Source organism: Trichomycterus rosablanca, chromosome 1 (genome assembly GCF_030014385.1).
Source record: "Trichomycterus rosablanca isolate fTriRos1 chromosome 1, fTriRos1.hap1, whole genome shotgun sequence".
Taxonomy (NCBI): domain Eukaryota; kingdom Metazoa; phylum Chordata; class Actinopteri; order Siluriformes; family Trichomycteridae; genus Trichomycterus; species Trichomycterus rosablanca.
Genome location: NC_085988.1, coordinates 13,061,647 through 13,087,332, shown reverse-complemented (window position 1 = coordinate 13,087,332; position 25,686 = coordinate 13,061,647). Strand labels below are relative to the sequence as shown.

At 40.0% G+C, this 25,686-nt stretch overlaps 1 protein-coding gene across 1 annotated transcript in view; it reads left to right on the top strand.

Moving 5' to 3' along the window:
• Positions 1-25,686, top strand: part of trappc9 (trafficking protein particle complex subunit 9) — a 344,576-nt gene that overhangs the window by 64,769 nt on the left and 254,121 nt on the right. Inside the window, exons 10-11 of the mRNA XM_063018274.1 lie at positions 12,313-12,439; positions 19,909-20,054. Coding sequence (XP_062874344.1) covers positions 12,313-12,439; positions 19,909-20,054 — 273 coding nt within the window. The remainder of the gene's footprint in view (positions 1-12,312; positions 12,440-19,908; positions 20,055-25,686) is intronic.

The following is a 25,686-nucleotide window of genomic DNA, read 5'->3' as shown; positions in this document are numbered from 1 at the left end:
ACCAGTAAACGTGAGACACTTGAACGCTACACGACTGAAAAACGCTAAATCACTAAACACAAACATTACATTTTCAGGTAGGGACTTGCATATGAGGCTATATCCTAAATCAGTGGTTTTCAACCAGGGGGCCTCAGTGAGCCTAGATGGGGTCCTGTTGCATTTAAGCGAGAAGAGTAAAAATTGCTGATGGGATGAGAAAACCGACAGGCTCTTAGCATATGGGAGATCTCTTGTGATGTCATATAGATCTGTTTTAAACCACATATAGTCTATGTTGGGTCTTTGAGGATGGACACACATTTGCCCACCACAAAAGTGCAAAGGTCAACGAACACCGACTATCCGGTTGGTGATGCAGATCTTGCTAAAGTAGACCCAGATGAAGAAGCTCCTACAACCAGTTCAATAAAAGTAAACAAACTACATCAACCGAAATCAGAAAATACCATGATATTCACCTTCACGTGGATGCATCGAATTCCATATGAGCAAGAAAACAATATCTTTTATCATCCTAGCTATAAACATAAGAATGACATCATAACCCATGTTTTTTTTTAACATGGGGGGGTCTAATACCCCACTTTCCACCGAAAAAAAGAGGTTCCAGACAGCGAACTAGCGGGCCAATCTGGCACCACAGAATACTTGGTCTTTCAGCCCGAACCGTGACGTAACCTGTGGGCGTGTCATGTTGTACAGCATAGCGACAGCAACAATGGCTTCAGCTGGGGTCTCGTATGGAGCTTAATGCTGCATTTTTATCTTTTAAACTTCACCTGATTACATTTTGAGCCAGTTTGCCGCTGATATTTTCAAAGCGCCTTTAAAAAGGTGAATTGTGTGATATGACGTAGTAAAAGTGACCCGGACAGAACGAAACACGCTTAACGTGAAAAATAAAGCGTGAAGCTTTTTCAACTCCCCGAGCTGCATAAACACACGTGAAGTAAATCCAGTTAAACACAGATACATGTGGTATTTTAGAGTAGATTTGATGTTTATTTCACACAGATGTTTGTTCGTGTCGTGGAACTTTAGTGATGTTTCACCGCTCAAGTCGAGCGCTGAGCAAATCGGTTATTTGCGCCGAGAGTCGCGGTGAAAGCGAAGCGCAAAACGTTTCTCACGTTAATGAACTAAAGAAAACAACAACTGAGACCAACACGTCACGTCTTCTTATCACCGATAGTTAGATCGATGCTTTTTACATAAAAACAAACATCTGTAACACCAGCACAAATGCTCGCACATAATCTACACACTCCGCCATGATATTACTGCTTTTAACTTCCGTTAAGTAACGCCCACCGATGATGACGCTGCTTGGTTCACAAAAACTGGTGGAAACGCGCGTCGGTTCTCTACAGAACACCAAGGTTCTGAGAAACCTGAACAGAACCGGTTCAAGAACCATGGTTTTTTTGGTGGAAAAGGGGTATAAGAGGAAATAAAGGTTGAGAACCGCTCTCCTAAACCACATACAATGTATACAATCGGTGACGTGACTCTTAAACCTCAGCCTTCCGATGCTCAACAAACCCCCACTCCCCTTTGTCTGGGAAAGAAATGACAAAATGCCAGCCTAGTTTACTGTGTCATTTATAGACTTCGACTAACAGCATTTTACAATCACTGTTTTTTGACCTTGTGAATGAAATCGAAATATTTTTTTTAGGAATGAAGTCGAAATGTTTCCAGAAACAAAGTTGAAACGATCCAAATGGTCAAATAGTTGAAATAGGATGCGTCAGGCCGGTCGACCTTCTTTCATTGCTCCAGTGTCCAGGTCCGAGACCTGTGTGCCCATTGGGGCATGGACAATGACCTGCCTGTGACTACACAACTCCATATGCAGAAGGGTTTGAATCACTGTGTTGTGACTTACTGACCACATCACTGAAATGATCTGCCGTTTGAGCCACAGTAGATCTTCTGTTGGTCCGGACCAGACGTCCAGCCTTCATGTCCTCTAGCATCAAGAAATCTCGGTCATCCAACAACCTCTATAGACGCAGGTGTGCCTTTCCAAACTATACTATGTGGATAAAATTATTTCGACACCCCTCCTAATTATTACATTCAGATATTCCAAACACACCCATCCCTATCAGATGTTTAAAATCAATTAAGTAAAATAAATTATACGCCTCTGATATGTGGCAACAGTTTGGGAATGGTCATTTTGTCCTCTTTCCTCCAGTATGACTGTTCCACTGTGGACAAATCAAGCTCAATAAAGACGTGCTTTGGTTGGACAAGTCTAGTGTAGAAGGGCTATACAGAGCCCTGACCTTTAACCCTGTTAAGAACCACTATGATGATTTGATATGTTGATTGTGATGAATAGGCATGAATTCCCACTGACAAAGTTCAAAATCTTGTGGAAAGCCATCCTAAAGAGTAAATACTGCCATTGTCTTAAAAAGAGGATGGTCATTCCAACATATTAATGCCCGTGGTTCTGGAACGGGGTGTCCAACGAGCTCTTTGTAAGATACTCGGATATATTTAGCCATATATTGTACGTCCAATCAATTTAAATTGTAACAGCGATTCCTATTGAGTTCTAGACACGTCTCAAGGATTATTAAAGCACGCAGAAGGGATCGAGTGTAATTCTATCTATTCAAGATCAAATCCACGTCACAATAAAGTGTTCAAAAGGTCAGGGTGTCTGAATACGTTCTGAATCTGCTGTAAATAAATCTTACTGTCGTTAGCATGAGAGAGAAATAAAGAAGAAAAGGCTGAGACACAAACACTCAATGAGATACCTGACCCAGGTCATCTATTCATCCCTGAGCTGGCCTCACCCTCACGTCCAGCTCGAGCTCTGGCGTTCCTCACTATAGAAGATAAATCCACTGTTACTGTACTGGTGCAGATCAAATAGTATTTAATCAGAGCTGCACTTTAACCTGAACTATGTCAGATCCAGAGCACTGAACGTCCTCACACACCTTTAAAACAAACCCCCAGTCGCCCTTTCTCCTGCACTAATAGCACCTCCGCTCCCAAAATAGATAAATAGCCCATACAACAGTTACTAACAGTCTGACAACCTGCCTACTACCTACCTGATCAGCTGCCTCAGTAGAGCGGGTTTTAATAACACATCAAACTCATAAGGCAGATTATTTAGACGCTCTACTTATACAGAGATTACGCTGATTACATCACTGTTAGTCTCAGACCATTCAAACCATCGGGCTGAGGCGGGTCTTTCTGTCTTTCTTTTGATCTTTCTGTCTTTCCTTTGTTCTTTCTCTCTTTCCTTTGTTCTTTCTCTCTTTCTTTTGTTCTTTCTTTCTTTTGTTCTTTCTTTCTTTTGTTCTTTCTTTCTTTTGTTCTTTCTTTCTTTGATTTGTTCTTTCTCTCTTTCTTTTGTTCTTTCTCTCTTTCCTTTGTTCTTTTTTGTCTTTCTTTTGGTCTTTCTGTCTTGCATTTAGTCTGTCTTTCTGTCTTTCTTTTGATCTTTCTGTCTTTCCTTTGTTCTTTCTCTCTTTCCTTTGTTCTTTCTCTCTTTCTTTTGTTCTTTCTTTCTTTTGTTCTTTCTTTCTTTCTTTTGTTCTTTCTTTCTTTGATTTGTTCTTTCTCTCTTTCTTTTGTTCTTTCTCTCTTTCCTTTGTTCTTTTTTGTCTTTCTTTTGGTCTTTCTGTCTTGCATTTAGTCTGTCTTTCTGTCTTTCTTTTGGTCTTTCTGTCTTTTTTGAGTCTTTTGGTCTTTCTGTGTTTCTTTTGTTGTTTTTAGTCTTTCTTTTGTCTTTTTTCTTTTGTTCTTTTTTTGTCTTGCTTTTAGTCTTTGGTCTTTCTGTATTTCTTTTGGTCTTTTTAGTCTTGCTTTTAGTCTTTTGGTTTCTCTGTCTTTTTGTCTTTCTTTTGGTCTTTCTTTCAGTCTTTCTGTCTTTTTTAAGTCTTTTTTTAGTCTTTTGGTCTTTCTGTGTGTCTTTTGGTCTTTTGAGTCTTTCTTTTGTCTTTCTTTTTTCTTTTGTTCTTTTTTGTCTTTCTTTTAGTCTTTTGGTCTTTATTTTGTTCTTCTTTTAGTCTTTTTTGTCTTTCTGTCTTTCTTTTTCACCACTCCTGTCATTTCCAGTTTCCCATTTTGATTCTCTGCCACTTGCACCACCTCACCCCCTCTGATGCTCATAGTCGCCGATGTCCTGACATCACATGTCGGAGGGTTCCACAGATACATGTAGAGGACTAGCATGATTTGCCACTGAGCCACTGAGACCGCTGAGACTGCTGTCCTGTAGGGGAGAATTCTCTTTTCGTGACCATGTTTGCTTCTATGAGACTCTAGTCTGTCCGGCACTGTTATTAGGAGTTACTTTCTGCTCGTCTTTCATCCTGCTCCTTCAGAAAATTGTCCTTTGAGAGCCGAGTCCTTAAAATCTATTCCTTTAAACATGCACTCGTCCGCGGCGTCCCTCGACATTTCTTGTTTACTGGCTCCTGTTTGTGCCTGTTACATATTTTATGCGCCGCGGTGACTGTTTGAAAATTCTTAACCCCTCTGACGACGCTAAGCTGTGGAAAAATTTCCATTTCTCTTCAGCTTAAAGCCTGTTGGGCCTCCCAGTAGGATAGAATCGGTTGTTCTAGCGTTCGCAGCTACAGTGTATTAGATTAAATCATCTTACAGACAGTTTTGAGTCTTTGTGGACTAACGTTTGCTCTCTGCTCTCAGAAACGACAATTTACAGGCTCAATTCTTCACTTAGCCGCCTGGTTTCTGCTTCAGCTGTACGTTTTCTGTCTGTTTTCCCAGTCGCTCGTGTATTTTGGATGGTCGTGGCAGGCTGTAAGGCTGAGCTGTTGATATACAGTACATAATTGGGTTGCCATGCCCTCCCGCTCGCTGCTAAATTATTCATAATTGGTCCTGACAGTCGTCGGCTCTCGCCAGCCGTCAGCTCGGCTCGTATCAGTGAGGAGCAGCCACTCCCGAGTCTTCGGTCTCCTGTATTTCATCCTCTTCTCTTCTCTTGCTCGTCCTTCCCGAGGGTGTCGCCGCAGAGGCGTCGCTGAGGCTGTTTAAACGTTTCGGGACTCCTCCAAGCCCCGCGCTATTGAAACGCTCTCTCAGTAGAAAGGAATTCTAGTGTGGAAATGAGCTAATTATTCAGGTTCAGTCATTAAGCTGAGCATCATGAGCAGCATACATCTTCTCACAAGATGAAGAACATTACAGCCAGCAGCTCATATTGATGCATGTTTTTCTCTTTCCCCTGCAGTTACTAGCTACTGTTGCTCACTGCTTCATAATTGTGGTGACTGTTCGTCTCCATTTTTCCTCATTAGTTTATTTTCATTTTTCCTGGTGCTTTTAAATTCTGGGTTTTTTTCTCTGACACGAGTCCAATCTGCCTGACAGTGTTGAGTTCCCACAGAGAGACATGCTAAGCTCCATGTGCCCCCCTCACAGTTTTTTTTTCCCTTACTTTTTTTGTCTTCCTTTTGGTCTTTCTGTCTTTTGTTCGATCTTTTTTTTCTTTCTTTTGGTCTTTTTTGTCATTTGATCTTTTGGTCTTTGTCTTTCTGTCTTTCTTTTGGTCTGTTTGGTGTTTCTTTTGGTCTTTCTGTCTTTCTTTGTCTTTCTGTCTGTCATTTGGTCTTTCTGTCTTTATTTTGGTCTTTGTCTTTCTGTCTTTTAGTCTTTCAGTTCTTCTGTCTTTCTTTTAGGCTTTTTTGTCGTTCTTTTGGTCTTTTGTCTTTTTTCCGGTCTGTCTGTCTTTCTTTCTGTTTTTTGTCTCTCTTTTTGTTCTTTGGTCTTTCTGTCCTTCTTTTGGTCTGACTGTCTGTCTGTCTTTTTGTCTTTTTTTTGGTCTGTGCCTGTCTTTCTGTCTTTCTTTCTGTCTTTTTGTCTTTGGGTCTTTCTGTCTTCCTTTCTGTCTTTGGGTCTTTCTTTTGGTCTTTTTGTTTTTCTTTTGGTCTTTCTGTTTGTCTTTCTGTTTTACTTTTGGTCTGTTTGTCTTTCTGTCTTTCTTTCTGTCTTTCTTTCTGTCTTTTTGTCTTTGGGTCTTTCTGTCTTCCTTTTTGTCTTTGGGTCTTTCTGTCTTTCTGTTTTTCTTTTGGTCTGTCTTTCTTTCTGTCTTTTTGTCTTTCTTTTTGTCTTTTGGTTTTTCTTTCTTTTTGTCTTTTTTGTCATTTTTTTGGTCTTTCTTTTGTTCTTTTGTCTTTCTGTCTTTCTTTCATTCTTTTGGTCTTTGTCTTTCTGTTTGTCTTTTTGTCTTTCTTTCAGTATTTAGTTTTGTCCTTTGGTCTTTCTGTCTGTTCCTTTCTGGTTTTTTGTTTTTCTTTTAGCATTTTTGTCACTCTTTTGGTCTTTCTGTCTTTCCTTCAGTATTTTGGTTTTGCTGTCTTTTTTGGTCTTTCTGTATTTCTTTCGGTGTTTTGATTTTCTGTATTTTTATTGGTTTTTGTTTTGTTCTTTCTGTCTCTCTTTTTCCTCCTTTCTTTCGATTGCTTTTATTTTGTGTATTTGTTAAATGAAATTGTTTTGGATATTTCAATAAAATTTATTAAGTATAAAACGTTATTCAACAAATAATTCAAACAATTAATTAAACAATTAATAATGAAATATTGTTATATTTAATTCAATTAGACACACCCAGACTTGAGTCTTTTTGGGGGTTACATGAGGTGTAAATCTGTGCTAACACAGCATGTTTACAGTAAGAACATGATACTATTGAATAAACCTGTTAGTTACCGGTGTGGCTGATACACTTCAGTGGTGTCCACATACTTTTGTCCATGTAGTGAAAAGTTTTTTATTTCCTGGAGGCACGTACAGTATATATAGTTCTGTTAGTGCGGCGCTCTGAAGCAGTAAACATATTTGTTATTGGTAGAACGTCCCTGTAGGCAGGCGTACAGTGTAGTGTAGCTCAGAGTTTGTTTTTTTCACTCGTTCATGGTTAATATGTGAAAAATGAGAATCGATACTGGATGTTCTGTTCTATCACTTCCTCTATTGTTGTTCTGAGTTCCCCGTGTGCCGTCAGCACACCTCGGCGTGGTGAGTAGAAATCAGGGCTATCGATTCGACGCGGGTCTTGTTAGCGCTTAAGGCTCGGTGTAAAGGTCAGACGAGCTCCGGACTTCTCCTGCAGTACCGCCAGAGTAATGCGCTGACAAAGCATCATCATCCTGTTGCTGGACCGACTCCCTCTCTCCTTTTTTCTTCTGTTTGGTACCCTGAGCTCCTGTAGAAGCTTGATTCTGGAGGCGCTGTGATGATGATGTTCAGTGCATAAACAAATGTTGGGTCCCCTTGTACTAATCAATAAACATTACTGGTTACATAACGTGAACAATATTCACAATGACGAGGAAAGTAAAGGCACAAAGTAAAATGGCAAAATACAGTTGCTAATCTGTTGTTGTTTTTTATTTAAACTTACAGATTATTTATTTATTTCTATGCTACATTTCCAATATATGTTTTGTGTATATTATATTGACTCGTGACTTGACTCAGACTCTAGCCTAACGACTCGTGACTCGACTCGGACTCTAACCTAACGACTCGTGACTCGACTCGGACTCTAACCTAAAGACTCGTGACTTGACTCGGACTCTAGCCTAACGACTCGTGACCTGACTTGGACTCAGGAATAGATACAACACAGGAAACACTGCCCTGACTCAATAGCAATACAATTTGTGTAAAACCTGGGTGCCAGCTACTCAGTCCACAAGTTACAACCCAATTTCACGCCATAGGAACTCAGAAAACCATAAATTCAAGAAGCTGCCACACCACCCGTGGCAACACTTGGAACGGAAAGATTTTTGTGGCAGCTACAGAGACCAAATAGCTGCCACTGTTTACCAACTTTGCTAAACACTTAGCTTAAAATGCCAGCACAAAGCTAACAGGGCACATCAGGGAGTCACACATGTCAAGTAAAGTATGTCCCAGGTATGTAGCGAGTACCACACTAACAGGGTTCAGTTAGAACTGCACTTTCTGTCAACCTGTGCCGTCCAAACCTCCTGCCAACCAGTCGCTGTGGGCATGGCAGGATGGCACGTTACTTAACTTTGTTCCAGTTTATTTTTGCTAATCTGCTGGTTTCATGACACCCATGCTGGCTGATTAGTGCCAGCACACGGCCACATTAGTAGAAAGACCTGAGCGTCAGAGGACTGAGCTGCGTTTTATCTACGCTTGAACCAGACAGTTGCAGTCCCTGTTGCCACATCAGTTGGTCCGATTCCCACCAGCAGTGTCTGCTGAGCACCTGGCCAGGCTGGTGGTGCCAGTGACTAATTGGCATCTGGGGAAATCAGATAGTTACGCAGAGTAAGCACTGGGCACGGAACCTATGAAGGAATGGTTTGATGCACTGGGTGTGGGGAAGCACCAGCGGCGCTCGGGTGACGCAGCGATCTATTACGCTAACCCACGGCTATCTGATGGACGGCGTCTACACAGACACGATTGGCTATGACTAAGCTGTGTAATGGATTGGTGCTCTCCAGGGAACCGGATCTGTCGTGATTTTCATCAGGATAAAACTGTTAATGAAAATTAAACGGGAAAAAAAGAACCACCACTGACCTACTGATACCAGGTCTACTTACTGTCTGACCTCACAAGGGAGATTGTGATTAAATGGACACAAGTTCCTTCAGGCACACTTAAAAATCTTCTGGAAATCCTTCACAAATAGCTGACTCACAAAATGAGGCTGACTCTAATGTCCATGAAGCACATGTTCCAGTGTCCAACTGGGCAGTCTTTCTTCTGGTCTTTCTGTCTTTCTTCTGGTCTTTCTGTCTTTCTTCTGGTCTTTCTTCTGGTCTTTCTGTCTTTCTTTCAGTTGTTCTGTTTTTCTTCTGGTCTTTCTGTGTTTCTTTTGGTCTTTCTTCTGGTCTTTCTGTCTTTCTTTTGGTCTTTCTGTCTTTCTTTTGGTCTTTCTGTCTTTCTTCTGGTCTTTCTGTCTTTCTTTTTGTTTTTGTCTTTCTGTTTTTTTTGTCTTTCTTTTGGTCTTTTTTTTCTTTTGTTTTTTGCCTTTCTTTCAGTTTTTCTGTTTTTTCGTCTTACTTTGTCTTTTTTGTCTTTCTTTTTGTCTTTAGTTTTTCTTTTGGTCTTTTGATCTTTCCGTCTGTTCCTTTCTGTTTTTTTGTCTTTGTCTTTTAGTGTTTCTGTCATTTTTTTGGTCTTTCAGTCTTGATTTTCTTTCGGTCTTTTGTCTTTGTCATTTTACTGGTCATTTTTTTGTTCTTTCTGTCTCTCGTTTTCCTTCCTTGTGTGGAAAAAGTAATTGCCCCTCCTCCTCCTCCTCCCCCAGTGAAACAATTAAGCAAATGTAATTCATGTTGAAATGTTTTAATATTTATTTAGATTGGACACTCCCAGGCGTAATTACTTAAACCCAGGCTTACTTGTTAATTTAAACAGCAACAATAACTATATTTACAACAAGTTTTTTTGGGATAATGTTTTGTGGACCAAAAAGTCAAAGATGGACGTTTTTGGAGGACATGGTTTCTGTTACGTCTGGTGTAAGTCTTCACAGTAGGAACATAATACTATCATGTGTGATGATGTAAGAATGCTCTAATATGTCAGGACCGGGGTGGATTGCTATAGGATGTACATTTTGCTCTTTACCGAAAAATCAGACGGAGGAATCATTTATCAGTCCATGATCTGATTCTTAAGTGCAGTTGGGCTGTGTTACAAGACAGCGATCCGGTACACAAGAGCAAGTCTACCACTGATTAGCTGAATGGAAAATTGATTGATTGATTGCGGTGGTTTTAAAGGATTGGAGTCCTCCAGAGAACAGGATCTGTCGTAATTTTGATCAGGATAAAGCGGTTAATGAAACTGAAATGGAAAAATGAACAACTATTGACCTCCTTATACCAGGTCTTCTTATTGCCTTACCTCACAAGGCAGGTTGTGACTAAATGGACACAGGTTCCTTCAGGTACACTTGAAATTCCTTTGGAAATTCTTTACAAATAATTGACTCACAAAATGAGGCTGACTCTAAACAATGTCCATGAAGCACATGTTCCAGTGTCCAACTGGACAGTTGTAGCTTAGTGGTTAAGGTTCTGGACTAGTAAGCAAAACGTTCCTGGTTTAAGCCCCACCACTGCCACTGTTGGACCCTTAAGCAAGGCCCTTAAACCTCAGTTGCTTAGATTGAATACTGTCACAGTACTGTTAGTCGCTTTGGATAAAAGCATCAAATAGTACATGATGTATCTTGTTAGTAAGAGACTCAGCGAAGCTGGGTGCAGTTCAGGTTGTCTAGCTCATGATGGACCAGTTGTTACATAATTTGCCTCATTAAATCCATCTCTCGCTGTGCGCGAATGGCCCCTGGAGAGCACGCGGGAACTGATTTCCTTCCAAGACCCTCGAGAACGTTTGGCTCGCTTTTATTTGTATGGCAGGATTTTTGGAATCTGACTGGCACTTGAGTGTTTGAACACAGAACAGCATTGCTACGATGTCCTATTACAACAAATCTAAATAAAAAAGCCCCTCACAGGCTCGTCTGCCTCGATAGCTTCAAGTTCTGTGATGTTTTGCAGTCAGGGACGCCCTCCACTGTACCATAACTGTCCACATGGGGACACAAAATGTCCTCAAACTCCCTCATGGTTGCAAGAAGAATTTTTTTTATTTAAAAATTCAACTATTCCCCAATTTTTCATTTCATTTTTATCCTGGTCAGGGTTGTGGTGGGTCCGACTCCCAGGAAACACTGGGCTCAAGGCTGGAACACCCTGGACAGGGCGCCAGTCCATCACAGGGCTTCGACTATTATTGTAGTCAGATAATCTAAGCATGAGCAGATTTACATTTTTACCCTAATGTGAAAAAGTAAGTGCCCCCTTTCTTAAGCCTGCTGGTATTCAGTAGCACTGTATGACCAAAAGTATCCGCACACTTCTCGATGAGCACATTGGACACCTTGTTTCATAACAGTAGGCATTAATATGATTGAAGATCCACCTCTGTTTTAAGCCAATGACATTCTTACTGTTTTGGGAAGGCTTTCCTCATGATTGACATGTCTGTGGGAATTTATGTCTATTCAGTGAAAATAAGTAATACTTTTATTTAATAATTATTATTTATTAGGATTTTAACGTCACTTTTTACACACTTTGGTTACATTCATGACAGGACAGGTAATTACTCATTACACAAGATTCATCAGTTTAAGTTTTTAATATCAAACACAGTCATGGACAATTTAGTGTCTCCAATTCACCTCACTTGCACGTCTTTGTACTGTGGGAGGTAACCGGAGCACCCGGAGGAAACCCACGCATGCAAACTCCACACAGAGAAAGGACCCGGACCGCTCCACCTGGGAATCGAACCCAGGACCTTCTTGCTGTGAGCCACTGTGCCACCCGAATTTTCTTTAATAATTAAAAATTAAGAATTGAAAAAATTATTTAAAATAAATAATTGAAGTGCAAATGCTCAGATATGTGATGGCACTTGAAAATTTTTATAGTTTCTTTTAATAATTAGTAATAAAAATTTAGAAAATAATTAATTATATAAGATAATGTAGAATTTAATATTTATTTATTTATCTTTGTGTGTTATGAGTATTTATGTAACCCTCATATTCTCTTGAAGTGCAAGTGTTATATATGATCACATTTAAAGAACTTATAGAGTTAATAACGTAATGGTACTTAAAGAATGAATAGTTTATTTGTAGTAATCAATAAAAAATTTTTTTTTAAATAATTACTTATATGACAATTATTAATCTTTGTGTATTATGAATATTTATGTAACCCTCATATCCTGTGCAATGCAAATGCTTAGATATGTGATGGTACTTAAAAAGATTAATAGTTAATAATGTGATGGTACTTAAGGAATTAATAGTTTACTTTTAATAATTAATAATAAAAATGGAAAAAATAATTATATGAAAATAATTAGTGATTTATTATTTATTTATTTATTTTGTGCATCATGAATATTTACGTAACCCTCATAACCTGTTGAAGTGCAAATGCTCAGATATGTGGTGGTAATTAAAGAACTTAATAGTTAATAATGCGATGGTATTTAAAGAATGAATAGTTTTCTTTTAATAATTAATAATTAAAATGGAAAAAATTATTATATGGAAATAATTAATGATTTAATATTCATTTCTTTATTTATGTAACCCTCATAACCTGTCGAAGTGCAAATGCTCAGATATGTGATGGTATGAGATGATTTTCAGCTCTTTACACTTGATTTCTTTTCTTAAATCCTTTTTCTCTTTATTATTTATTTGCATTTGTACAGAAAAGAAGGAGGTGACACAGAGCCTGGAGAACTACACCTCCAAATGCCCGGGCGGCATGAACGTCATCGAGCTTCCAGATGGACTCAAGCTGCCCCCGGTGCCCCTGACCAAGCTGCCTCTCGTGAAGTGAGTGTTGCAGGTTCCAGTCTCACAAACCCACAGGATGATAGAGCACTTTTCCTTTAATCTGTCACACGGCTGTATAATTAATCTTTATTTGTTTATCTTTGTTCAACACTGAATCTAGTAACACACACTTAACTACTCAGAATGTGTTCTGGTCAAATCTCAGACACCTTTGTTTCATTTTTATATGGTTTCCGAGTGAAAGATGATTGTATATGAGTAACAGGACTGAGTTTTTAACCTAGAATTAGTAAATACATGAAACATAGCAGCATGGAGAACATGCTAAAGGCACGAGAACACTAAGAGTAAATGTAGGCAACAGGAATGAACGTGTAGAGATGAATCTTCTCAGTCAAACATACTTTTGCTCTTCCTGCTTGGCTACTTTCACTGAGGTTGAAGGCCTGGCTCACTGTTGATGTTCTAATTCTTCTCAAAGCTTTTAAACTGGGTTTCCAAAGTAGTAGCCATTAGGGGTGGGCGATATAATATCGTTCACGATAATACCGGTATAGTTGTAAATTCAATACGATTTTTGCCATATCACGATATTGTTAGCAAACGCGCGTCACTCGCTGTCAAGCGCGTAACAGTGAAATAATGGCGACCAATGCAGAGAGTCGTACCGGAGTTAGCACTGAGGACGAACTAAGGGGAGCTACATCACTAGTGAGGAAGGTTTTCGGATACAGAAGGTCAGACTCCAAACAGACGACTGTAATTTGCAAAACATGCAAAAATACTGACGACAAAAGGTGGCAACACATCAAATTTCAGTGATGTATAAGGTACCGGAAGGCCATACTTGAGTAAAAGTACAAGTATCTTACCAGAAATTTACTTTGATAGAAGTAAAAGTCTAAAAGTATCTGATGTTTAATGTACTTAAGTATCGAAAGTAATTTGATATTAAATGTACTTAAGTATTAAAAGTAGAAGTAAAAGTAAATGCTGTTAGTATAAATGGAAGCGGTCATTTGAAATATAAAGATTGTTCTTTTAAGCCTGTAAACCACCTTAACAATTAACCTGTTTTCTTCCTTCCATCTGAACATGATTTGTGCCAATTTATGATCATAATCAACTGTTGACATTAGAATGTGAGTCGATGTAAATGTAAGAAACACTGCATCTATGTTATTTGCATTTTCTATACTGTCCCATTTTTTTATTTGGGTAGTATATTTCAATAACAACAAAATAATTTTGGCATAATTAATTTAAAGCAAAACTCAGGAGAGTTTAACAAAACGTGTGGGACTTTTATCCCTTTAATGATCTGTTCTACCATTAATGTAAATCAAAATATTTGAGTAAACTAAGCTGTATTTTAATCATCTTTTTTGGGCTGTATCTACTCACTGAATGGCATGTGTTCAACTAAAAAAATATTGGTATTCTTACTTTAAGAAAACACCATTTCTAATTTGAAGCCAACAGCTGAAAAATCATGAATTCTTGTTGAGATGATTAAAGAGTTAAAGACGTGCTGCATGTTCCTCAGCACCATGAATCTCTCCTCCACCGGTCTAATACAGGAGTTATCTGAGGAAATATTTGTCCGCAGGTGAGTTTTTAAAAATAATGGACGTGTCTTCATGAGTTTTGCAGTCAATGAATTCCAAACAAAGTTAGTAATCGGTAAAAATGGTAGGTAGATATCTGAACAATGTTAATGCTAATAATATGAAAAAACGCTGATTCTGCAGCTTTACTTTGTTATTCATTGTTAACTTACATCAGTGTGTTGGACGGGGAGCTTCTGAAATGTCCATATTTGCGTGTCTTTGGGTGAACGATGCACTTTTAGAAAACTCAGATAGCGTTTAGAGAACGTTTGCACATGCGCATTAATGTGTTTAACCACCGACTACCTTACAAGCGCAGATTCACCAAACCAGCGTCATCTCACATCATTTCACTTTCATTGTGTAAAAGTAAAAGTACACAATTTCGGTTTTACATCTGAATCTCTTGAACCGGAGTTGTTTCGCCCGCAGTGACCGACACTCAGAATGATGTGAGGCCAAAAACTGTGTCAGTGAACGAACACAGAATACACAGGTTACCATTTGAGAACGTTTAAAACACAAAAGCGCTAAGCGGAGCGCTTTCCTTCACGTATGAGCATTTAAACTGAATCACTGAGTCAGTGAGTCATTGGAATCGAATCAGAAAACTGTGCTCTTATCTGTGGTAAAGATTCATTCGTGTTGCTGACTCTGTGGGCGAAACAACTCCGGTTCAAGAGATTCAGATGTATAAACCAATCAGAGCTTCCGAATTTAAATTTTGTGCGGAATCTCTCTGACGGATAAGTGAACGAGTTACCAGTTTCAGCTTTCAATTTGCAAAAATATCCCAAAATATCGTGATATTATTTCAAGGCCATATCGCCCACCCCTAGTAGCCATGTCTTTTTAGATTTTTCTTTGGGAACAGTCCTATCGGAATAGGAAACGGTCTTTCCCAAAGCAACATGTGTGATCGAAACTTCTGATTGGATCTTATTAATTAGGAGGGGTGTCCACATACTTTTGGCCTTAAAGTCAGAATAGGTCCTCTCGGCGCTCTTTAAAGTTTCTGTTCGATGCCTTTATTGTTAGTTTGAGTAAAAAATAATGTTTAGTGGTTTAGGTTCCTCCTGTTCCTTGTAAACTCCAACAGCAGACTTTTAGAACCATAAAATTACCCAGAGTTCCCTCAGCGGAGTGAGTACAGAGAACGTTCACAGTAAATCGAAGGATTAATACTGATCTTGTTTGTAGATTTATGTATAGCTTACATAGCTTATTATAGAGCTTTGTGCTGTTAATCTAAAGGTTGAGAGTTCGAATCCCAGCTCTGCCATGCAGCCGCTTTTGGGCCCTTGAGCAAGGCCCTTAACCCTCTCTGTTAGGGGGCACCGTGCAATAGCTGACCCTGCGCTCTGACCCCAACTTCCAAACGAAGAATTTCATTGTACTGTACGTGTGTGGATACGTACAGTATATATGACAAATAAAGGCATTCTATTCCCTTCTATTATATTAATAAACTTTGGGTATACAATGACTGACTGTAAACATTGTCACCCTCTCTACTCCATTGATCAGTGGTACGAGACCACAAAATGACCCCAAGTGACCAGGTCATATTTGGCCAATGGTTCCTTCTCAGCACTGCATTGACCTTAGTATGAGACATGGTCTGAGTGCAGCAGGTGCAGCAGTGTTGTTGGGATTGTTAAACACCGCAGTGACAATGCAGGGAGAAAAACAGCAGTGCTCCAGTCATAAATATGAAGCCAACTTGATCAGGAAGTGTCCACTAATGAGGCAGGTACAGTGGTCGGTGGGTGGATGCCTGAGTGTCATTGAAGTGGAGACGCTCAAGCGTTTGTGTTGAAATTAAAGAAATAAAAGTGTGCTGGTGGCTCATATGCCTCCACACCGGATTGAGCTTGGCATCACGGTTCCAGAGGAAAGCAGGCTGCCAACAGAGGAGCTGGCAAATCTGTGAAGAAGAAACCCTAATAAATAGAAACACACCCACCTGGAGCAAATAAATGCTTATCAATCTGCAGATGATCTTTAGTTTAAGAGTTCGTTGAGTTGTCTGTGCCTCCATGCTCCCTCTGCTGGACATAACTGGCATGGCAGATGATGCAAGATTCTGCGACTTGGCCCAACTGGTCCTGTTATAGTAGGAATCTTTAGAATCTCAATCAGCCAATCAGAATCAGCATCTAGCAGACGCCTTTATCCTAAGCGACTTACAGTACTGTGACAGTATACAGTCTAAGCAATTGAGGGTTAAGGGCCTTGCTCAGGGGCCCAACAGTGACAACCTGGCAATGAAAGGGGTTTAAACCTGTGATCTTTTGATTACTAGTCCAGTACCTTAACCACTAGGCTACAACAGTTCCAGTCAGAAGTGCTGTCTCAACCAAGTATCCAACAGACACAATTAGCCTGTCTGACAGAGGTCAATGTGGCCTCGCTGGCTGGTTGAGGTGCCTGCTTGAGTGGTGGAGGAGGGCACACAGAGTGCATAGCATGTCTCTCTCGGTACACCATACGGCTCTCTGTGAGAATCTGTCGCTGGCTGGTGGGAAAACACGGTTGTGTGACGGAGCACCTGATAGTCTGCGGCTCTCCTCAGGCAGAACAGGGAATTGCACAAGAGAATTGGCTATGTCCAACCTAGAACGAATGATTAGTTCTTTTGTTTAGTTCCCTTGTTGTGTGGGCAGGACGACAGGTGAAAAATTCCTTTCATTTCTATCTGGTAGAGGGTTAGATCTGAATGTTCCCCCCGACGGCATCGTGTCTCACCCTCTGTTATTGATCTCTGTCTCTCCTCCGTGTACTCGCCTCTTCTGTCTCTCTGTTTTCTTTCCTCCCTCCCTGTAACGGATGAGCAGATTTTACGAGGCAGCTTGATCGAGGCCGGGCTTTAGAAATCACTTTTAATGAATTATTATCTGTATAGCGTACGGAGAGTACAAAGAATCAACCGTCTGTCTTGCAGTTACCTCAACCAGCCAGCAAAGGCCACAGTTGTAGGAGCAATTAGATACCCGTACGACCATCCCTCCTTCAAGACACGGCCAGTCGTGTCTGTAAGGGTGATTGTTCCTGGCTGATCGATAGCACAGCCGAGATTCAAACCCGAGAGCCTGTGCCACCTGAATGAGCCTTTTAGACCATGGCTCTATGCCTTGCTGCCTCCGTCTGTTTATCTGTCTATCTGTCTGTATGTCTGTCTGTCTGTTTATCTGTCTATCTGTTTATCTATGTGTCTATCTATCTGTCTGTTTATCTATCTGTCTGTTTATCTATCGGTCTGTTTATCTATCCGTCTGTTCATCTATCTGTCTGTTTATCTATCGGTCTGTTTATCTATCCGTCTGTTCATCTATCTGTCTGTTTATCTGTCTGTCTGTTTATCTATCTGTCTGTTTATCTGTCTGTCTGTTTATCTGTCTGTCTGTTTATCTATCTGTCTGTTTATCTGTCTATCTGTCTGTATGTCTGTCTGTCTGTTTATCTGTCTATCTGTTTATCTGTGTGTCTATCTATCTGTCTGTTTATCTATCCGTCTGTTTATCTATCCGTCTGTTCATCTATCTGTCTGTTTATCTGTCTGTCTGTTTATCTATCTGTCTGTATGTCTGTCTGTCTGTCTATCTGTTTATCTATGTGTCTATCTATCTATCTGTTTATCTATCCGTCTGTTTATCTATCTGTCTGTTTATCTGTCTATCTGTCTGTATCTCTGTCTGTCTGTTTATCTATCCGTCCGTCTGTTTATCTATCTGTCTGTTTATCTGTCTATCTGTCTGTATCTCTGTCTGTCTGTTTATCTATCCGTCCGTCTGTTTATCTATCCGTCTGTTTTTCTGTGTCTGTCTGTCTGTTTATCTATCCGTCCGTCTGTTTATCTATCCGTCTGTTTTTCTGTGTCTGTCTGTCTGTTTATCTATCCGTCTATTTATCTATCTATCTGTCTGTATGTCTGTCTGTTTATCTATCTGTCTGTCTGTTTATCTGTCAGTCTGTTTATCTATCCGTCTGTTTTTCTGTATGTCTGTCTGTCTATCTATCTGTCCGTCTGTTTATCTATCTGTTTGTTTATCTATCTGTCTGTCTGTTTATCTATCTGTCTGTCTGTCTATCTATCTGTCTGTCTGTTTATCTGTCAGTCTGTTTATCTATCCGTCTGTCTATCTATCTGTCTTTTTATCTATCTGTTTGTTTATCTGTCTGTCTGTCTGTCTGTATGTCTGTCTGTCTGTCTGTCTGTTTATCTATGTGTCTATCTATCTGTCTGTTTATCTATCGGTCTGTTTATCTATCCGTCTGTTCATCTATCTGTCTGTTTATCTGTCTGTCTGTTTATCTATCTGTCTATGTCTGTCTGTCTGTTTATCTGTCTATCTGTTTATCTATGTGTCTATCTATCTGTCTGTTTATCTATCCGTCTGTTTATCTATCCGTCTGTTTATCTATCTGTCTGTTTATCTGTCTATCTGTCTGTTTATCTATCTGTCTGTTTATCTGTCTATCTATCAGTCTGTATGTCTGTCTGTCTGTTTATCTATCTTTCTGTTTATCTGTCTGTCTGTATGTCTGTCTGTCTGTTTATCTATCTGTCTATCTGTCTATCTATCTGTCTGTATGTCTGTCTGTTTATCTATCTGTCTGTTTATCTATCTTTCTGTTTATCTGTCTATCTGTCTGTATGTCTGTCTGTGTTTATCTATCTGTCTGTTTATCTGTCTATCTTTCTATCTATCCGTCTGTTTATCTATCTGTCTGTATGTCTGTCTGTCTGTTTATCTATCCGTCCGTCTGTTTATCTATCTGTCTGTTTATCTATCTATCTGTATGTCTATCTATCTGTCTGTTTATCTATCTGTCTGTCTATCTATCTGTCTGTCTGTTTATCTATCCATCTGTCTGTCTGTTTATCTATCCGTCTGTCTATCTATCTGTCTGTCTTTTTATCTATCTGTTTGTTTATCTTTCTGTCTATCTGTCTTATGTCTGTCGGTATGTCTATCCAACTGTTTATCTACTATCCGTTTATTTATCTATGTATCTGTCTGTCTGTTTGTCTGTCCGTGACTTGGTTTCAGAAGTTCTGAGGCTTGTCTTGGTGCTGTTATGTGACACTTACCCCGGGCTGCTTGACCATGCAGCTTGAAGGTGCAGCTTTTGTTTGTTTGTTAAGTACCTCCTGTATCTCAGCTGAAGCTGGTTGTGTGTTTTTCTCTGCATCCTGATCATTTTTCTTCATTCTTTCTTGGTAATCAGCGTGTCCGGGTTTGAACACTACTGGCATTTACAAATGTGTGGAAATCTGATTATATGCTTTTCTGTTTTGATGAAGTTCAACCAGCAGAGGCTGCACAGTGCTGGATAAAATGTGCAGGCCTGTGCCCTGTAAATAAGTCACTTATGTCCATTTTTGTAGTCTGAGTAGGACACCTACTATAAAACTAGTCTGTAAACAAATCTGCAGAAGCACGTCCGCCTCAAAACCAATATTAAATAGTTAAATTATTATTAGTACTATAATTAATTAATTTTAAATGGGGGGGGCACGTCGCCCCACACTTAGAAAATCCTAGGTTTGATTCCCAGGTGGAGCGGTACCGGTCCTTTCTGTGAGGAGTTTGCATGTTCTCCCCGTGTTTGTGTGGGTTTTCTCCGGGAGCTCCGGTTTCCTCCCACAGTACAAAGGCTCTGGAATGAACTGGAACATCAACTGTGGCTCAGCGCCCTGACATATAAATGCTGCCATCAAATACTGCTGACTAAATAGGCAAAAATTCCCACAGAAACCTTCTCAAAAGAACTGCTGCTGTTCTAGCTGAAAAGATCACATAGTGGTCACTCCGTTTTAATAGCATTTGTTTAAATGGGGCGTCCAACAAGCTCATGCTCAGCTGTCCAAATACTTTCTTCTTTGTTCTCCAGGTCGGTGTCTCTGCTGAACCTGCCGGCGAGTCTTCGTCCACATAAAGTGAAAGGTCTGCTGGGGCCCAACGTGGCATCTGCCAGTCCCTTCATCTACTCACCCATCAGCATACACAACCGAGGAGACGAGCGCTCCAAGAAGATCGGTACGTCCAATCAAACCCTTTCTCCTCAAATCAGTTCCTTACAGAACCTCCTGCTACAGGTGATGGATTAGATCAGGACTTGAGCTTGTGTGAGTGTAGCAGAAATTTGTGACGGGAATGAATACATTATCAGAAAAGTGCAAAACTACTTAAATGTAGATCTTTTTAGTTATTTTTAATACTGAACAAAGCAAGATGCACAATGATTACACAGCTATAAATAAATACTCTCTTGTAGTATTAAGTCTAGTATTAAGGTACTAGACTAGTAATCAAAAGGTTGCTGGTTAAGGCCCACCACTGCCAGTTTGTCACTGTTGGGCCCTTGAGCAAGGCGCTTAACGCTCGACTGCTTAGATAGTATGCTGTCACAGTACTGTAAGTTGCTTTGGATAAAGCGTCTACTCCTGACCGGCTGATAGCACTGATAACAGATTTGAGCTCCTGTCTGTAAGGAGTTAGTGTCACTAATTACTGGTGGCTCGGTGGGCAGCACTGTCGCCTCACAGCAAGAAGGTCCTGGGTTCGATCCCCAGGTGGGGCAGTCTGGGTCCTTTCTGTGTGGAGTTTGCATGTTCTCCCCTTGTCTGCGTGGGTTTCCTCCGGGAGCTCCAGTTTCCTCCCACAGTCCAAAAACATGCAGTCAGGTTTATTAGAGACACTTAATTGTCCATGACTGTGTTTGATATTAAACCTGAACTGATGAATCTGGTGTAAGCAGTAACTACTGTTCCTGTCATGAATGTAACCAAAGTGTGTAAAACGTGCCGTTAAAATCCTAAATAATAAATAAATAACTTATTACTGCACTACCCAAGAGCTCAGACCTGAAGTTTGTATGAAAAATACAAAATAACACGACAAGGTCATATTTTAAATGTGTTACTATTGGTTATTTATTTATTATTTGTACTAGTTTGAACAGCATCCAGCCTGCGTCAGGTCAGACATTTCTGCTCCGTCTGATCCACAGTCGCGTAGATTTTTAACAAGTTTGATTTATTTCTCGCATTGCTATGTATTTTTGGATCTGGAGAGCCGTGTGTGGATCTTGGCAGCCGCTCCTCGAGCACAGATGGCTGTTCTGCATGAACTCGCCGCAACTCTTCAAAGAAATGAAGTTGTCCGACTGTCAGCTGCCAGATTCTTAGCTTGGCTCGACTGCCAAATGAGCATGGCACCGATTTTAGCCTGCTCCGCTGCTTCAGTATTTTTTGTTTGTGTTACGTGGAATTCTCTGCTCATGCCTAGTTCACACTACACGATTTTTGCCCTGATTTTCGCTCGCCGACTGGTCGCCGCAAGATGTGGCAGCTCGACTATGTGTGTTGAAACTCGGCTATGTGTGAACTACTCAACAACTCGACTCAATCCAGCCGCTCAGGTGGCTCAGCGGTAAAAACACACGCTGGAACCAGAGCTGGATCTTGAATACATAGCATCGAATCTCAGCTCTGCCTCCTGGCTAAGCCTGAGCGGCCACATGAACAACGATTGGCCTGTTGTTCACATGGGCGGGGCTAAGCCGGATGGGGTCTCTCTCTCTCATGACTGGTGCAGTTACGACCTCTGCTGGTTGATTGATGGCGCCTGCACAGAGATGAGAAAAGAGTGCTCTCAGGGTGTGTCTCTCCGTACACAGTGCTGAGCTGCACTGCACTCGTCAATGTGTAGGTGATAAGATGTATACGGCTGCTGCCCACATATCGGAGGGGATGTGGGTTAGCTTCGTTCTCCTCATTTAGAGCAGGGATCGGCATTGGTGGAGAGGAAGCATGACGCAATCGGGCAATTGGAGAAAGGGAGAAAAAGGGGAGAAAATGCATAAACAAAATATAAGAAAAAAACAACTCAATCCGAGTGGCTCAATCCGACTGAGGAGAGATATCTAGCATGTTGAATATCTGGATCAGTCGATTGAGTGGCAATGAGTGTGTAGGAGTAGGTGTGTAGGTGTGTGGGATAATATAGTTTCTATCAGAATACATCGGCACACACACAAGCTTTACAATATTTGTGAACTTATCGTCCACGTAAAACCATAATACCCACGCTGCATTACAAAAATATTTATTAACCTCCAACTCACTACAGAACAAACAATCCCTGCTGATCGCGTTGCCAAATCCACTCAGATTCATTTATTTTTCTCTTTGATTTTACGCTGCACATCAGCGCACAAACAACTTTGATCATTTTTGGAAGTGGTATCATTTTTTATTTTTTTTTATATTTTTCCCCGTTCCCCCCCCCCCCCCCCCCAATTTCCCCCCCCTAATCTAGTCGTGTCCATTTACCCTGAATGCGTCCTCTATACTGATTCGACCCTTCACCCTTGACTGAGGACGCCTCTCAACTGACACGCGCCCCCTCCGACACGTACAGTCAGTACAGACTGCATTTTTCACCTGCACGAGTCGAGTTCATACACTGACGGGCACTGTGTACGGAGGGCCACACCCCCATCAGCATTATTCCTCAGCCCTGTGCAGGCGGCATCAGTCGGCCAGCAGGGGCCGCAGTCGCACCTTCTTTCACACCTATGAACAACAGCCAGTCGTTGTTCATGCTGCCGCCCAGCCCAGTCGGAAAGGCAGAGCTGAGATTCGATACGATGTATTCGAAACCCCAACTCTGGTGTGCTAGCGTACTTTTTTTACCTTTGCGCCACCTGAGCGGCTTGGACGTGGTATCATTAAACTTCTCTTGACTTCTCGCGTTTGTTTTCGTGACAAAATGTAGTTTGGGAGACTGCGATTCCAGTTGGTGATAGATGGTGTAGTGTGAAACCCCCCATCGCCGATCAGTCGTGTAGTGTGAAACATACACCGACCTGAAAGACTCCCGATTACAAGAGATCCGGTCGTGTAGTGTGAACTGTACAGCCACCTGACCACTTGGAAAGTCGTGTAGTGTGAACTTGGCATTAGCCGTTTAATTAATTTTAAAATATCATACCAACAGTGATCTGCTGATATAGAATTTGAACCTCATGAGCATATACGATGAGAAAGTCCAGTGGAAACGTCGCAGCACAGGTCACTGGATGTTTGCTACCGAAGCCTCAGTTCCTTTTAGTCAGTTCTGTCAGTGCTACTCAGTAGCGTATTATTAAGTGAATGTAATACTTTCTATACTCTCATCTTATTCAGTTTCCTTCCTTTACTTCTTCTGCCGGTGACCTCCTCTGTTCACATCTATTGAAGCAATGTCAGAGTGACACATGTGTGTTACATGTCCACACTGAAATGAGGAAACGGGTTTCCGAAATCTGCACCCTGCCTGACTTTGTAATAAACTTTATTTGTAGTGACCCGAAACATCATGTAACAGAAAGAAAAATCATTTAAAAACATGTAGTTGTGTAGCCAGACTGTGTGTGTGTGTGTGTGTGTGTGTGTGTGTGTGCGTGTGTGTGCATTCTGTTTCTTAGCCTGCTGCCAGAAAACAGGACTGAATCACACACACCAGATGTCTCTGGAGAAAAGACCTTTATCAAAGTCAAACACACACACACACACACACACACACACACACACACACACGCACACGTGCATCTGTAGTGTACACTATGGACTAAACCAGCCAACAGAGCAGCTTTCAGAGGTTCTGTTAGATAAGTGCCCAGTCCAGGATCAGGGTCACAGTGGATGCAGAGCAGAAACACAGTCTGAGCAGTGCGTGACACACTCAGGATTTCACTTACTCACTCACGCCTACTGGCAACACACAAACCCCATATCCAAAAAATGTGGCAGTAATAACTACAATCATACTACTACTACACATACTATTACTACACATACTACTACTACTCATACTATTAATACTAGTACTGCTTCTATTACACATACTACCACTATTACTCATACTACTACTACATGTACTATTACTACTCATACTACTACTACACATACTATTACTACACATACTACTACTACTCATACTATTAATACTAGTACTGCTTCTATTACACATACTACCACTATTACTCATACTACTACTACATGTACTATTACTACACATACTACTACTACTCATACTATTACTACACATACTACTACTACTCATACTATTAATACTAGTACTGCTTCTATTACACATACTACCACTATTACTCATACTACTACTACATGTACTATTACTACACATACTACTACTACACATACTATTACTACACATACTACTACTACTCATACTATTAATACTAGTACTGCTTCTATTACACATACTACCACTATTACTCATACTACTACTACATGTACTATTACTACTGATACTACCACTATTACACATACTACTACTACATGTACTATTACTACACATACTACTACTACTCATACTATTACTACACATACTACTACTACTCATACTATTAATACTAGTACTGCTTCTATTACACATACTACCACTATTACTCATACTACTACTACATGTACTATTACTACACATACTACTACTACTCATACTATTACTACACATACTACTACTACTCATACTATTAATACTAGTACTGCTTCTATTACACATACTACCACTATTACTCATACTACTACTACATGTACTATTACTACACATACTACTACTACACATACTATTACTACACATACTACTACTACTCATACTATTAATACTAGTACTGCTTCTATTACACATACTACCACTATTACTCATACTACTACTACATGTACTATTACTACTGATACTACCACTATTACACATACTACTACTACATGTACTATTACTACACATACTACTACTACTCATACTATTAATACTAGTACTGCTTCTATTACACATACTACCACTATTACTCATACTACTACTACATGTACTATTACTACACATACTACTACTACTCATACTATTAATACTAGTACTGCTTCTATTACACATACTACCACTATTACTCATACTACTACTACATGTACTATTACTACTCATACTACTAATACTCATACTATTAATACTAGTACTGCTTCTATTACACATACTACCACTATTACACATACTACTGCTACTACTACTACACATATTACTACTACTACTTATACTACTACTAATACTCATACTATTAATACTAGTACTGCTTCTATTACACATACTACCACTATTACTCATACTACTACTACATGTACTATTACTACTGATACTACTACTGTTACACATATTACTACTACTACTAATACTCATACTATTAATACTAGTACTGCTTCTATTACACATACTACCACTATTACACATACTACTGCTACTACTACTACACATATTACTACTACTACTTATACTACTACTAATACTCATACTATTAATACTAGTACTGCTTCTATTACACATACTACCACTATTACTCATACTACTACTACATGTACTATTACTACTGATACTACTACTGTTACACATATTACTACTACTACTAATACTCATACTATTAATACTAGTACTGCTTCTATTACACATACTACCACTATTACACATACTACTACTACTGTACATGTACTATTACTATTGATACTACTACTATTACACATATTACTACTACTACACATACTATTACTACTACTACACATATTACTACTACTACTAATACACATACTATTAATACTAGTACTGCTTCTATTACACATACTAC